Genomic DNA, 16,413 nt, shown 5'->3' on the forward strand with positions numbered 1-16,413 from the left:
GAGAGGAAATAAAAATAATTAAAGGACCACTTTAATTCTTGAAGGGACAGGAAAAAGAAAGAAGACGCATTAAGGGAGGGACACATTGAGGACTGAGACCGTGGCAAAGCCCAGGGTCCTGAGAAACTTCGCGAGACAGAGGGGCCCTGCAGCTGCCCATCCCCATGTTTGGGCACATAGAGTCGTGGCTCCCGCTCTTGAGTCCTGCCCTGGGAGGGACAGTATCTGTTTAGATTTGCGTCTAAATTTAAACCCTGATCGTCGGCCCCCCTCCCCGCTCCCCCCCCTCCCCACCCCCCCCCCCGCTCCCCACCCTCCCCTCCCCTCCCTCCCTCCTCCTCCTTCCTCGTTCTCTCGCGCAGGCCCCCGCGGCCGGGGCAGTCCCGCAGCCGAGCGCAGCCGGGCGCGCGCCGCCGCCCACTCGCCCTGTGCCCGCTGCAGCCCGAAACTGGCCACGGCAGGGAGTGGAGGGGAAAGCGGGGATCGTGAGCTCCGACCCGAGCGAGCGGGTGCGTCCGCCTCAGAGTTGGCACCTGAAGGACATGGAGGTAAAGGACCCTGGAGAGGGACGCGGGGCTGGGCAGTGAGCGGGGTACCGGGCGCCCTTTCCCCGGGCGGCTGCCCCTGCTCTGAGCATGGAGCACGCGGCTCATCGCTGCTGCCAACTAGAAGGGCAAATGCCTGCTGTTCCGACGCCTCCTTGGCCAACTCCGGAGGATCATCCCTGGTCCCACCTAGGACACCCGAGTGGGCAGGCTGGGGTTGGTAAGGAAAGACCTCAGAGGGAGGGAAAAGGGCTTTCCTAGAGGCCCGGGTATTTTGGTTAGGAACTTAAATGCTTAAAAAAAAAAAAAAAAAAAAAAAGTTAGTTGCAGCCAAGGTTCCTAAACGGGTAAACGTGTCAGCAAAAACTTTGCAAGAAGGCAGAAGCCCTTGAATCTGAAGAGATGAGTATTGAAAGGGAAACAGAACTGGCAACACGAGGCCAGCACGCCTTGGTGGGTCTGTGGGCTTCCCTTTTCGTTTTCGGAGTGGCATTTTAGAGAGTCCGGTTGTCCTCTTGCTTCTGAAGTCCTTCCTGGGTCTGTCGCATCTTCTTCCATAACTTTCTGAAAAGTTCCCCTCACTGATCAGTCGAATGACATTATTTCTGATAAAACTTAAGACTCCCTTGGACACCCCTGCCTCTGAAGCTGTGTGTCCCGAGGTATGCTGGCCACGTATGCAGGCTGTGCCAGAGCGAGGCCCCACACTTCTCTGCCTGCTGAGAGGAGGTCTGGGGACTTTCCTTGTTCTGTTCCAAACTCAGCAGAGGAGTGGTTGGGTGTATTCCCCACATCCCTCTCTTCTGCACATCTTGAGGCTTCCCTATGTTTCCCCCTTGAAAATGAGACCTGATATGTAGCCCTAAGTCAATCTTAGTAGGACCTGGGGCTTTTGAGAAGATGCTAATGTTAGTTTTAAAGGTGATTCCCACTCATATTCAAAAGGACACCTGTGTTGCTCACTAGACTGTGGTCAGTGCAATCAGGATTCACAATCAACCCCGCTATCTCTTCCCTGCTCCAGGCTCTGTGCCTGGGCCCTGGTGGTCTTTTTATTTTTTTCTTTTGAGACAGGGTCTCATTCTGTTACCCAGGCTGGAGTGTAGTGGCACAATCTCAGCTCACTGCAACCTCTGCCTCCCAGGCTCGAAGGATTCTCCCACCTCAGCCTCCCAAGTGGCTGGGACTACAGGTGTGTACCACCATGCCTAGCTAGCTCTAAATTTTTTTGTAGTGACAAGTTATCACTATATTGCCCATGCAGGTCTTGAACTCCTGGGCTCAAGTGATCCTCTAAGCCTTGGCTTCCCAAAGTGCTGGATTTGCAGGCATGAGCCACACCACTCCTGGTCCTGGTTGTCTTTTCTAAGCTAGACTCTGTGCTTGCCGGCAAAGCTTCATGACTTCTCTAAAGGGGCAATAAATTTGTACTTTAGAGAAATCACAGAGCTGTATCCAGGCATCCAGCCCAACCAGTTGTCTTCAAGGAACAGGGAATTACATTCAAGGAGACTTTATAGAGTGCAAGAACCACTGGAGTCTAAAATGGACCCTCCATAGAAACATTTGCAAGGCCAGGAAGCTCAGGCAGATTAGGGCTGGGGGTGAGGTGCGCACACAGCGAAGCTCAGCAGGTGGCATGCACACATCCACCCAAGATCACACAAGCACAGAACAACAGGGTTCTCTCTGAGCTGGCCACTGCTTCAGGGCAGAGGAGGGAAATGGCCCAGGTAACGCCCAGCTTCTTGGGTTGGGTGAAGGCTCCTTAAGATATTGTTTTAGAAGTGGCTTCCCTCTTCTGGAAGTGTACAAAGTGCCTTAGGCCCCAGGCTGCAGGTTCACTATGATGTATGACCTGTCTAACCTCTTGAAGAAACAGATTGGAGATAAGAGGAAAGCAACTCTTAGACTTCAAGCAGGTTGCTACTGGAGGGCCAAATGCAAGTGTCAACTTTGTTCTAGGAAAACAAGGAGGGTCTCCTTCTACAGAGGCACTTTCTCCCCCCTCAGTTGAGAAAGGAATAGTGTATGGCAGAGGCGCTGAAACTATCAGCTGAGCAACTTCCTGTGTGGCTTGGGGGGTGGAGGGGATTGCAAAAAAAGAGAAGGCCCTCCCTTATCAAGATGTTTAGTAACTTATGCAGGATTCCACCAAGATACCAAAATCACTCTCGTGCTAGGATTTGGGAGGGATGCGGGAGGGAATCGCTCAGCCAGCCAGAAGCCTGACAAATCACCCTGCATCTATTGCAGGGTGTCAATTTATTGGTTGGACAGTGGCTGCTTTTGAAGTTTCTTTGTCAAAATGCCTGGGGGGGAGGGGGGGAACAAAAAAAACCTGCAACTGCTAGTGAAGAAAGTAAAGAGGAAACCTAGGGGCCAGGGAAGTGACCATTCTTAGCCAGGAAATAAACTTTTCATGGTGAAGCATGTTATGCAGGAGTGGGATTTGGGGGTTTCTGAAAATCTCAGAGTAAAACCCTCTTTTGAGAGGTGAAACTCACCTTTGGGACATGAAAGGGCTACTATATCTGGAAAGAAATGAAGTTATGTTACTTCTCAGTATTAGGAATCCAAACCAGACCAACAAGGGTTACTCAACATTCATTCTCTAAAGCTCATGTACCCATTGGAAGTCTTTGAGAGATCTTTTTTTAAAGTCACTGTTACCATTATCAACAACATCAATCATTACTTCAGCCCTCATAAAGCCCTCTGGAATAAACAAAGTATAGATGCCATCTGATCCCTGCCTTTTAAAAGCTCACAACCCAATAAAGGGAATGAGACTGACTATATCCTGTCATATATATAATCTTCAAATGCATAAGTGCCAGTTGAATACTGTTGCAGATCATGAGTTCTGCAGTTTAGACTAGATTAGGTTCAGAAGAAGCCTTGAAAGAAAGATGTGGGTGAGGAGGAGAAGGTATAAGGAATGGGCACAGGAAGAACATGCCAGCTTTGTCCAACCGGCTGGGAAGGAAGGTAGGAAAGCAGTAACAGAAAAAAATGAAAGTAATAAGATAAATCCAAGGTCACTGAGTATAGTAGATGCCCAGTTAAGTGGGTGAGTGGGAGCTGAAATCCAAGTCACTTGAAGGAAAAGGTTACTTTTTGTTCGTACAAAATCTCCTTGCCTAGTTGAGCCTCACACGGGTGGCTTTTTCTAATTCATGCAGAGGCCATCTGCAACCCTTGAAGGCCAGAGTTGTATGGCCCTGCATTCTATTCCATGGACAGTAGGAAACTCTGAGAGGTGTTGAGGCAGCTGGCAGCAGTGATGTAGCAGGGATGATACAGCAAAAATGCCAGTTCATGGAGTGAGCAAGGGAACCAGGTGAGAAAGCATCTTTTTGAGTCCAGGTATATTCTGACTTCAGGATACAGTAAGAATGGAGAAGGTGAAAAAGAGTAAAGACCATGTGCTGGAAGGGAAGTCAGAAGTCACCAAGCTGCCCAGAAGAGTGAAGTTCTCTATGGTGCCAGGGAAAATGGCAGTACCAACTTTTATAGCTCCATACAAAGCCTTTTGCAGGCAGGGATTGTCTCATTGGTCTTTGAGTCTCCAGAATGAGCACAGTGCCTGGCATATAGTCATATAATTTCTCAATAAAAGTTTGCTTGATAAACGATTAGCAGAAATAAGGAACTCCTTCCCCTCTCGGTGTGTAGCTCGAATGTCTCCACCTCTGGAAGCCTCTGTGATGCCCCCAGACTCTACAGCACTCTCAGAGCACTTTGCTGAAGCCGCTATCAGAACACTAGGCAGAACTGGAACTGTCAGCCTCCCTGACTGTCACCCTGGAAGGCTCCTTGAGGGCAGGGGCCATGTCTTATGCATTTAGAGCCTAGTGGCATCAAGAAAGGCTTGTTGCATGAGCAAATATTGAAGATGGTAGAAAGATCACGGTTTTTTTTTTGTGACAAGCAGGGTTTAGATATGTCGGTTTTGATTGTTCTAAGCAGAATGTCCACCACTCCCTAAGAAATACAAATCTGTTATGTTATAAATGTGATTCTCCTCTAGAAGAGATAATAGGTGATGTTATTGTGGATAGGAACCCAGAGGACAGAGGTGTGTAAAGAAGGAGCTGGAGGCGTAGGATGTCACATTTAAATTAATATTTTTGGTCGCTTAAATATAAATTGTGTGCACTGCCAATAGCCTGAGGTCACTTGAAAAAAAGTATAATTTTCACTAACTAAATCCTTTGTTTGTTCAACTAAATTGTAGGCACATCATGGCACTGAAAAAATCATGAATTTCTAACTTAGGTGGAGTCAATAAATGAATCATTTTCTCTGGGGTAACTGCAAATCTTTCCCAAATATTATTTGTCATTCATGGACCTACTCAGTATTTATTGGGCCCTTATTACATACTGGATCTTGTATTTTAAATGTTACTTAAAAATTGTGGAGCTCTCATGTCTTTTCATTCTCACAGACTGTCAGTATTACTATGATGAGAGTCTGTGTGTGTGTGCGTGCATGTGTGTGTGTACATATTGGTGTATATGATGTGTTCGTTTTGTAACCTACTTTTTCATCCGTATCTTTTTACTTCAGTAAACATTTTCTACCACATTTTTTAAAATTATGGGCTAGGAGATAGAAGAGAAACATGTAACGAATCCAAGTCTTAAAAAGATTGTTTTGATATTTCACCGTGAAACACTAGGAGGAACACCCACAGCCTCGCTGTTTTTTGACCCACCACCCTCTCCCTGAGCCATATGTTGGCTGCTGGTTGGAGCTGATGGGCCGTAATTAGGAATTGCACAGCGTCTAAAGCTAGAGTTTGGCTCCTGGACTTGTGGCATGCCAAAATACCCCACATTCTTCTCTGGCTCCCACGTGCTCTGTGGGACCCTCACTGTCACACTGGCCCCTACTCAGCAGATATCTTCCATTTGTTGGACTGCGACGACAGGGGGAATTTGGGGAGTGAGACTTTAAGGGCCCAGCCCAGTCCCTATCACAGGAGGGGGTGAGTGTGCATTCCTGGAAAGGAGTCGGGTTTCAGAGCCTGATCCGCAGCGTGGCTCCTCACAGCACGGCCAGCCAGAGCTTGGCGCGCGCGGTTCCGTGGGAAATCTGAACACTGGCGGCTCAGCAGCCCGGTAATCTTATCAGGGCCGCAAGAGAAAGCATTTTGGTTCCAGAGAAATCTGAAAGCAGCTCCGCTTTCCTCCAGTAATAATATTTAAGTCTGTGGAGCCAGCCTGACCACCCCTATTCAACTCATTAGAATCTAAAAATCTCAGAGCTCTGGGTGAAATAAAACAATTTTTAACTGCCCTCTGCCATAAGGTAAAGGGACAAACCAACTCACCAAGAGGTATCCTGAGGATTTAGGCACTATTGGACTTTGGGAAAGCCAACAGCTTGCAATTTTTCTCTTACCTGAGGAGTAGTTCAGCCCAAGCCTTCAGAAGTAAGACAGAAGGACGGTTCTTGTGGTATCAAAGTTTCAGTAATGCTTCGGACACAGGATGAACACTGAGTTGCAACCATCGACAGGATTGCCCTAGGAATCTCCTGAAGCTCATCACTAGAGCCAGACCCGAATGAACACTCTCCTGGTTCTTTGGTCTTCTGGGCAGTCAGCCTGCCATTTTTTTCCTTTGGGGCTTCCTGAATACCTATCTCCTGGGAATGGTGGAAACAGATGGCTAAGCCCGTGAGGCTCACCCTGTAGAGCCATTTATTTGGATGGATCAAATCCTATTCCATGGGAAGGGCCTCCAGCCAGTGCAATTCCAAATCCCAATGACTCCCTAAGAGGGGTGCAGGGCCCTTACCTCTGTAAGAGACCCCTCTGAGTTGCCATTAGAGTCTATCTTTAATGAATAGTATTAGAAGCCTCCAAGCTGGAGCTGTCAGATGGGGGCACTGAGAAATTCTGGACATTGGAACAGACATTATCCCCAGCGAAGAATTCAAGTCAGCATCATAGATGTCTCCAGCCCTTTGTTTTGAACCTGTTTGTACCATGCCAGGGCCAACCTCCTGGCCTCAGGATAGCAATCACTACTCTTTCCCAGGCTGAATCTTTTATCATTAATCGTTAATGATTCACAGCCTGCCAGGCACTAGCTACTGCTGCTGCTGCTTCTTCTTCTTCTCTTCTTCTTCTTCTTCTTCTTCTTCTTCTTCTTCTTCTTCTTCTTCTTCTTTCTTCTTCTTTTTCTTTCTTTTTTTTGAGACGGAGTTTTTCTCTTGTTTCCTGGGCTAGAGTGCAATGGCACGATCTCAGCTCACTGCAGCCTCCTCCCGGGTTTAGGCGATTCTCCTGCCTCAGCCTCCCAAGTAGCTGGGATTACAGGCATGCACCACCATACCCGGCTAATTTTGTATTTTAGTAAAGACGAGGTTTCACCCTGTTGATCAGGCTGGTCTTGAACTTCTGACCTCAGGTAATCCACCCACTTCGGCCTCCCAAAGTGCTGGGATTACAGGTGTGAGCCACGACGCCTGGGCCATGCACTAGCTTTTTAGTTAGATTCAGTAAGCACACACTGAGCCCTTACTGCTTGCCAGGCACTGTGGATCTAAAAGGGTACGTATCTACCAGCTTGCTGACCTTTGAAGAACTTGCAGTCTAAGAGGGGAGACAAACACCTAAACAGATTATTGCAGAGCAGGGATGAGAGCTTACACACACAGAGGAGGGACATCAGCCTGGGGCTCAGGGAAGGCTTCCTGCTAAAAATAATTTCTGAGTTGAATCTTGAGGGGTGAGTAAGAGTTAACCAAGGGCAGAAAATTGGGAAGAGCATTCCAATCAGAGAGAGTGACAAGAGCAAAGCTACTGGTGCAAGAAACAGCATGGTGTGCATGGGAGATAATAAGTAGTTCATCCCTGGAGGATAAAGCAAGATAAAGATATTTGAGGACTAGGTGGGGAGTACAGGAAATGTAAGTTGCAGTTCCTGCCCTAAAAGGAGCTCTCTTCTATTTGGGGAAACAAGATATACCCAAATGACATGACATAAAAACATGCAAGATAGAATCTTGATAGGTTCTAAGGTACGTGGGCGTTCAAAAGCTCCTCTAATACAAGGTAGAGAAAACTGGCTTCCTGTGCTGGGGATTCCTCTACAAGTGCTGCTCTTCCCCCACCTCCTGGCAGCCCTAGGGTGCAGAACACACAGGAGACCTCAATCTAATGGTGGCCACGTGTCTGCCTGGGGCCTGCCCCAAAGGCTCTAGCTAGAGAAGTTGATTTGAAATAGGCTCCAGGTCCCAAGGGAATGCCTTTGGTCAAGCTCACCAAAGCCACCCCAAGTCCTCCTACCTTCTCTGACAGAAAGAGGGCTCTAGGAATAGACCATACACACACGCATACACCTCTCCTCTGTTCCCACTCACACCTCCACCTGCAGCCCCGCTCATTCCTTCCACTATGGCCACACACCCTGTACACCCCCTGAAAAGCCAGCATGTCTCCTGCTTGCTCAGAGGCAACCAAGGGATGCACCAGGGTGGACTGTAGAGCAGCAGCCAACCACATGCATCAGCCCCAACCCAGTAAGCAGTGCCACTGGGCCTTGTGGCTGCTATTGCACAATCCAGACACCCACGCCACAGGTCACAGAGCATTTGCATCTCACAATGTGCCGCAGCAGGTTTTGGGCCTCCTCTGAGCCTCCCCACTAGACCCTAGACTTCAATAGTTCATTCCCAACACATGAGCTAAACATACACTTTTCCCACCCTCCTGGGCCATCCACCATGACCTCCATATCTGAAGCATATTCCCAGGCCTCAGGTTCCTGGCTTGTCATGCTTTAGAGATGTTTTGATGAATAATGGAAAATTCATTTCTGAGCAGCCACACCGATGTCAGTGTGGGAGAGACCTAAAGCTTGTTGTCATGGTAATTACTACCACTTGTTGAACGCCTACTATATATAGATGCTGTGCACAAATTCATTTTTTTAATCTTCATAAAGTCGTATTATGTCAGTCTTCTAGGAAAGGATGCTGAGGCTTTGAGATGCTTAAATAATGTGCCCAGGGTCTAGAAGGTAATTACCAACCTTCTAACATTTGAACCTACCCTATCGAGTGGGATCCTGTGACCCCTGTTCTTCCTCTTGCTCTGGAGAAACTCTGGCTTCCCCCACAGCGCCTGTGTGGGCTCTCAGGGAGACAACATGCCCCTCAGCCTGGCCAGTCTTCCTCCAGCTCAGGCCAGGCCACGGTGGAGGCCAGCCAGCTCAAGGCTTGGCGCTTGCAAGGCCTGGCACAGGTTTACGCCGAGCCCTCCTCTGCACAGCTAAAAGACTTCTGAAAGGCTCCAGTTGTGTCTGTGGGTGAAACTGCTGCCCATACCTAAAGCAAAACAGGAAGATTTTTCCAAATTCATTTTTGGGACTTTGGAGTTTTGAGAGCAAGAAAGAACCATAGCAATTTCTTCCATCCCCTTCATTTTAAAGATGAGGAAATTGAACATACTTAAAGTCAGTTAGTAGCCAAGTCAAGAGTTAAAACCAAGGTCCTGGGTGGGCGTGGTGGCTCATGCCTGTAATCTCAGCACTTTGGGAGGCTGAGGTGGGCGGATCACGAGGTCAGGAGATCGAGACCATCCTGGCTGACACGGTGAAACCCTGTCTCTACTAGAAATACAAAAACTACCCGGGCACGGTGGTGGGCACCTGTAGTCCCAGCTACTCAGGAGGCTGAGGCAGGAGAATAGCGTGAACCCGGGAGGCGGAACTTGCAGTGAGCCGAGATCGCGCCACTGCACTCCAGCCTGGGTGACAGAGCAAGACTCTGTCTCAAAACAAACAAACGAAAAGCAAAAACCAAAAAGCAAAAACAAAAAACAAAAAAAAAGGTCTTCTGACTCCCAGCACACTAGGGCGCCTTTGATCTATCTGTTTAAATGGACTCATAAATAATGACTTTATTGACTTCGCATTTCTGTGTATTGTCTTCTTGGATCTCTGAAGTCCTCCACACAGTAGTGCTCAGCTCTCTAGGTCTTCCCTAGCAAGGACCACTATCTGTGGGGATAGGGTGGGTAGGGAGAAGAACCGTTTTCATTCTCATTGTTTGTTTTTTCTTTGTTTGTTTGTTTTGAAACGGAGTCTTGCTCTGTCTCCCAGGCTGGAGTGCAACGATGCAATCTCGGCTCACTGCAACCTCCACCTCCCCAGTTCAAACGATTCTCCTGCCTCAGCCTCCCAAGTAGCAGGGATTACAGGTGCCTGCCACTGTGCTCAGCTAATTTTTGTATTTTTTAGTAGAGACGGGTTTCACCATGTTGGCCAGGCTGATCTCAAACTCCTGACCTCAGGTGATCCACCTGCCTCAGCCTCCCAGAGTGCTGGGATTACAGGCATGAGCCGCCATGCCCAGCCCATTCTCATTGTTTTAACAAACGCCAAGAGACCCAGAGCTGAGGCTAGGAGGGCCCAGCTACCCTAGCTGCAGCGCCACGCCTTGTTCTACTAGGCTTACTTTCTCAGATGCCCTCAAGGGGTCTTTCTGGGAGAGCCCCTTGGCCCCTGTTGTCCAGTCATGCCTGAATCCCCTCACAAAGGCCTGAATTTAAGTGCTGGAGAGGATAAGAAAAAGGATGATTCCAAATGCTTGGTTTCCTTGTGGAAACAAATAGGAGACTCAAAGAGATGCCTGGCATCCAGGTTGCTATAGAGTGCGGAAATGCTGCCCAGGTGGAGAATCTGATGCCATTGGAGTTGGCAGGTGTATGAGTTTGCAAGGGCTGCTGCCATAACAGATTACCACAAACTGGGCGACTGAAAACAACAGAAACGTCTTCTTTCATGGTTCTGGAGGCCAGATGTCCAAAAGCAAGGTGGCAGCAGGACCTCATTCCACACTAAGGCTCAAGGGGCAGCTCCATTCCATGTTTCTTTTGGTCCCTGGTAGTTGCCAGCTTCCTTGACTTGTGGCCACGTCACTCCAGTCTTTGCCTCATCTTTGCCGCACCTTCTTCTCTGTGTGTCTCTTATAAGGACCTGTGTCATTGGATCAGGACCTACGTTAATAAGCCAGAACGATCTCTTCATCTCAAAATTGGTAACTACCTCTGCTAAGACTGTTTTTGCACATAAGGTAACATTCACAGGTTCCAGGGATTGGGAAGTGAGCATATGTTTTGTTTGTTTTTTTTTTTCTCAAGGCACGGTCTTGCTCTGTTGCCCAGGCTGGAGTGCAGAGGCATAATCATGGTTCACTGCAGCCTCAACCTTCCAGGGCTTAAGTGATCCTCTCACCTCATCCTCCTAAGTAGATGGGACTATAGGCATGCACCACCACACCCAGGTGATTTTGTATTTTTAATAGAGACGAGGTCTCACTATGTTGCCCAGACTGGTCTCGAACTCTTAGACTCAAGTGATCCTCCCACCACAGCCTCTTGAAGCGCTGGGATTACAGGTGTGAGACACTGTGCCTGTCCAGGAAATTATCATATCTTTTAGGGGGTCACTACTCACCCCACTATCACAGGCAACATGTTATCCATATAGAGGTAAAGGACTTGGGGATTGGTGGAGTGAATCCTGGGTTATTGTTAAGCTATATTATAACCACCCCGTGAGCCCCCACTAGTGCCTTGGGTGCAAATTACCAAGGATATTTATTGACACCTGTTGTGTGACTAATTACCTGCCTCTTAGGTAGCCCGTATATACAGCTGCGTCATCCATACCCCTAGTGGCTTGGGTCTCAGCTATAATTCTCTGTTCAGAGAGCTGCAGTTGGGAGGGAAAGTCTGTCTCTAGTCCGCCATGGAGCGCTTCCATGAAGCCATGAGGATCACCCCCAACTCATCTGGTCACTTTTCAGGGAGATAACTACAGTGTAAGCAGGCTGGAAAGAGCCACTCAAGATTATCTAGGATCACCACCACCATTGTAAAGGATCATGCCTAGCAAGATTATAAAATCCTATTCTCACATATCTTATTCTTTCATTCATCCCTTCATTCATTCATTTATTTAGAGACATGTACCAAGAAGCTACCAAATGCGAATTAATAAGACCTATCCTGGCCAGGTGCCATGGTTCACACCTGTAATCCCAGCACTTTGGGAGGCCCAGGCGGGTGGATCACCTGAGGTCGGGAGTTCGAGACCACCCTGACCAACACGGAGAAACCCCATCTCTACTAAAAATACAAAATTAGCCGGGCATGGTGGGGCATGCCTGTAATCCCAGATACTTGGGAGGCTGAGGCAGGAGAATCACTTGAACCTGGGAGGCAGAGGTTGCGGTGAGCCGAGATCACGCCATTGCACTCCAGCCTTGTCAACCAAAGTAAAACTCTGTCTTTAAAAAATAACAATAATAAGACACAATCCTTGCCCTCAAGATCCATACAGTCTGAAGGTAAAGAGGGACATAAATGAAAGAAATAACTACAGAACAGTGTGATTGGTTCTGAAAAGGCAGTGAGTAAAAGGTCCTGTTTCATAAATAACAGGACAGGCTAGTGTTGCTGTAACCATGCCGCAATCTTAGTGGCTGAAAACAACAAAGGTTTACTTTTCACGTCTGCGGCAAGTCTGTTGAGGGTTGGCTGGGCTCTGCTCTGGGTCATTGCTTGTCCTCCCTCTGAGACCTAAGCTGTGGGAGCAGTTACCCCTTTGCTGATTGTCATGGCAGAAGGAAGGAAAGTTCTGGAGGACTCGCACCGGCCATTAAATGCTCTCTCTTGGAAACTATCCACGTGGCTCCACTTAACCACAGGGGCAGAAAGTACCATCCACTCATGGACTCCAAATGATGAGAGCTAGAAGTACTTCACAAACATTGTTAGTGGCCTGGTGGAGTCTTAGAAGCCTTCACAAAGCAGGCGATCTTTGAGCTGTGTCTGGAAGTAAGACTGTGTCTTTCAGGCTGACAAGGGGGGAAAAGCTGAGGGAGAGAGCATTTATCTGCACCACTCAGGGCTCATTCACTTGAGTCTTACACAGCTTTTGTGGTCAGAGATGTTCTTGCAGATTGAAATGAAAACTGCTTCACAAGCACAAATAATGTTTTCAATGATGTCAACTGTTCTTCGTGCTTTGGGGGTGATTGAGAGAGGCAAGTAGGTTTGAACCAGAAGCTGGGGTGCAGATATGCGGGAAAATATATCAGAGAAATGTAAACATAAACCATTAAGGGCCCCTGTTTAGACTGTTTCTCAAGCCTCTTAGCCCTGGAACAGCCAATTCCATGGACCATGCCTCCAGGAGTTACAGCTTATAGCCTAGGTGGCTCCTGGGAGGTGGACATCTTTATTGCTATGTGAGCGGCATAGAATTGTCCACACACCTTTTGACTGGAATGCCCTCCTCCTTGGTGAAAGGGAATCTATGCCTTTTTTCTACATGTAGTTACATAACACTTAGAATCACCATTCTTTCCCATAAGCCGTGTACCTAAGCCCTACCTTTTGTCCCTAAGGAAGGAGTTGGTGAATGCCTGTGAGTAACACTGGAATTAGGCAGTAGAAGTTGAAGAAATGGTAGCAACAGACTGCCCTCTGCTCCCTTAAGGCTTTCTTTGCCTCATTATTGAATTTGTAATAGACCAAGGGGGATGCCATGCAGAGAAAGACCATCAATCCTGGGTTTTAGGTTCAGGGTCAGTTACTAGCCTCAGGATCCTGATCAGTTGCCCCCTCTGTAAAACTGACACCTGCTTTACCTACTTTCCAGGGTTATTTTGAAAAGGAAGTAAGATCATGCAAGTAATAAATATTTTATGAAAGTACCTTGAAACGTTCAATTATTTCACAAATGCATGATGGTGGTGTTATTAGTATTTATTAAACTGATATTGTGAAAAATTGTAACAATCCTGAGTGTGTCTTCTGTAAGAAAGCACTGGCACTCTCTGTGCCTAGTGGAAGGTGGCAGAAGGAAAGGCAAAGAGGGTGGCATTGGTGCATATGAGCAAAGTGAACCTTTCCAATATAGGACAAAGAGGCTTTTTATAGCATAAAGGAAGTTCTAAGCTGTGCAACAGTAATAGGAAAAATACTTTACACTTCCACCACACTTTATTTTCAAAGTACTTTCCCGTATCTGGTCAGCTAAACTGTAAGCTCTGCAAATCCCCATCATAGGTCCTAACAGCCTGTGATGAGCATAATGTATGTTCAACACATCCTGTGAGTAGATGCAGGAATGCAGGCTTCATATGCCTCATGGGGAGGCAGCGCAATAACTTAAGGGCTAAGAGCACAGAGAGCCATACGGCTGGGTTTGAGTTTGACTTTGCCATTTACTGGCTTGTGACCTTTCCGTGGCTTGGTTTTTCCATTTGTTAGATGGAAATAATGATAACACCTACCTGATAGGGTTGTTATGAGGTGTAAATGAGTTAGCGGTTGTGTAAATGAGTTAGCGGTTGTGTAAAGTGCTTAGTGCCTGGTACACATTAGGTGTAATGTAATTGTTTATTGATTAAGGAAAGAGGCTTTTATAATCATTTAGAAGAGAACAGCCTCTGTGTTTTTGGTGCAGCTCTGACTGGGACACGGGATGGACAAGAGGATGTCTGAAGTTCTCCTCCAGCCTGAGAGTTTCACAGAGGGGTGGTTACTGCATCCTGCATGCAAAACTCTGCCGGTAAATCTCTGTAGGAGGCTGGGTCTTGGGGGCAATGCTGGAACAATATCCCACATAAATCCGTACTAGAACCTGGGAGACTAGGGGAGCCTTGGGCATAGAATAGCAAATCCAAGTGTCAGACTTATGGGCAGCCAAGACCTGCAAGAAAAAGGGAGTCTCCTTGGCTCAAGAAATACATTTCAGCTGGGCGCAGTGGCTCACACCTGTAATCCCAGCACTTTGGGAGGCCCAGACAGACCGATCACCTGAGGTCAGGAGTTTAAGACCAGTCTGACCAACATGGAGAAACCCCGTCTCTACCAAAAATACAAAATTACCTGGGCGTGGTGGTGTGCACCTGTAATCCCAGCTACTCGAGAGGCTGAGACAAGAGAATTGCTTGAACCCGGGAGGCAGAAGTTGCAGTGAGCCAAGATCACTGCATTGCACTCCATCCTGGACAACAAGAGTGAAACTCCATCTCAAAAAATAATAATAATAATAAAATAAATAAATAAATTTCAAAGAAAGGGAGGGAAGGAGAGTAGATGGCAAGTGTATTTTGTGGGTTCACCGTGGTAGATGAGTGAGAGGAGGAGGTAAGAAATGGGAAGGAGAGCAGTCTGGAGTAGAGCTTCCCTTCCACTTCCTCCCCTCACATACCTGGGCTGCCTGTACCCTGACAATTCCTTACCTTTCACACCTCTGTGGGTAGGCCCCTGCTATGGAGCTGAACAGCATGGGATTGGGAGACTGCTAAAACAGCTGCAAGGATTGAACAGTAAGAGGCTAAGCATTCAAACCAGAGCCCCTCTCCCTATCTAAGCTGACATCAGTCCTGATCTTTCCAACTGGGCTTAAGGAGTTGAGTGCTTTCCTATACCAACAAGGGTATTCTGATTTCTCATGTGGTCACGTTACTTGTATTACAAAGGATTTTTTGACAAGATGTATTCAGTGCAGGTTGAACTACCTTGCCCAAAGTATTTTGATTAAGGACCCCAGGTCTTTCCTGAAGAAAGTCTCCAGTGGCAGGCCACAGGGCTCTATCCTTAGCCCTGATTGTTAAACATTTTTGTTAATGACTTGGATGAAAAATAGAAAGAATCCAGATGACCCACAGCTGGGACAGTTGATATGCTACGTGACATACTCAAGTTCAAAATGATTTATATAGGATGGGATGCTGGGCCAAAACCAACATAATAAAATTAAACAGGGATGAATGTAAAATCCTCTGCTTAACTTTAGGAAAATTTCATGCACCAGCATAGGACAGACCTGGCCTAGAAATATGCATGCATTTGTTCCACAAATATTTATTGGGCCTACTGTACGAGAGATGCTGTCTAGATTCCTGGAGGGAGTGAAATATAAAGACAGTATCTCAATAAGCTGGAGGTTTAGTACTGGTGGTGCCAAGAGGTAAGATGTGTCCCCAGATAAAGCAGGGCACAGGATATGCTAAAGTATTATATAAGGAACAAGACCATGAGGCTGGGGAATTTCACAGAGAAAGAACATTCTCAACTTGTGCAATTGAAGAAGGCTTCTTGGGAGAGGGTGACATCAGAGTGGCCACCAAACACTAGGAAGAATTTTTTTTTTAAACAGGTGTTAGTAATGAAGGGGCAAAGAAAGGAATGGTGGTGAGAAGCTAGTGTGATGAGAAGAAATGAAGGAGGCCCATGGGGAACTATGAGTAACCTAAGTGACCAGGGTGGAGGACCTCTTAACCCACATGTGTGGGTGTGGGTGCACATGTGTGTGCACAGCGGATGCGGAGTGGGAGGGTAAACACTGTTGGAAGGACTGGATGCAATGAGGTGGTGCACACACTAGGGAGACAGCACTGATGCTGCCTACTTCCCTCAGTCTATAATGAAGGTCCTTGCAGAGTGGGGCTCACGTGATGGAAGGAGCACTGGAAGGCCATTGATTAATCTAGAAGCCGAAATACCAGTTGAGAGGCCAAAGCACCGCTGAAAGGTGGCCTTGAGAATGGAAAGGCAATGAAGCTGTGAAACCAGCTGTGGGAAGAATCCACAGTGCAGAGTTGGTATTTGGTTGGAGACTGTCACAGGGGCAGAGTTAGAGAGAAAGCGATCAGAGTGACTGCGTTTTCCATGGAGAATTTTACTTGTTGGGGGTGCGGAAGAGGCTGAGTTTTGGCGGAGGCATTGACAGGACACCCCGTTGGAAATTCAGAAGTGGAGTTTGGAGGGCTTTGGGCTGAGGCGCAGCTGGGTGGTCATCTGCGCAGCAGTGGTTCACTACAGGCC

The 16,413-nt window shown here is 47.4% G+C and overlaps 1 protein-coding gene across 2 annotated transcripts in view; it reads left to right on the forward strand.

The window, feature by feature from the left end:
* Positions 1 to 202: 202 nt before the first annotated feature.
* RCSD1 (RCSD domain containing 1) overlaps positions 203 to 16,413 on the forward strand; it is a 76,379-nt gene continuing 60,168 nt past the window's right edge. Inside the window, exon 1 of one of the 2 annotated variants that reach the window (XM_023207085.1) lies at positions 203 to 548. In XM_023207085.1, coding sequence (XP_023062853.1) covers positions 543 to 548 — 6 coding nt within the window. In that variant the 5' untranslated portion in view covers positions 203 to 542. The remainder of the gene's footprint in view (positions 549 to 16,413) is intronic. The other variant, XM_023207083.3, reaches the window with a different exon arrangement.

This window comes from Piliocolobus tephrosceles, chromosome 1 (genome assembly GCF_002776525.5).
Source record: "Piliocolobus tephrosceles isolate RC106 chromosome 1, ASM277652v3, whole genome shotgun sequence".
Lineage (NCBI taxonomy): Eukaryota > Metazoa > Chordata > Mammalia > Primates > Cercopithecidae > Piliocolobus > Piliocolobus tephrosceles.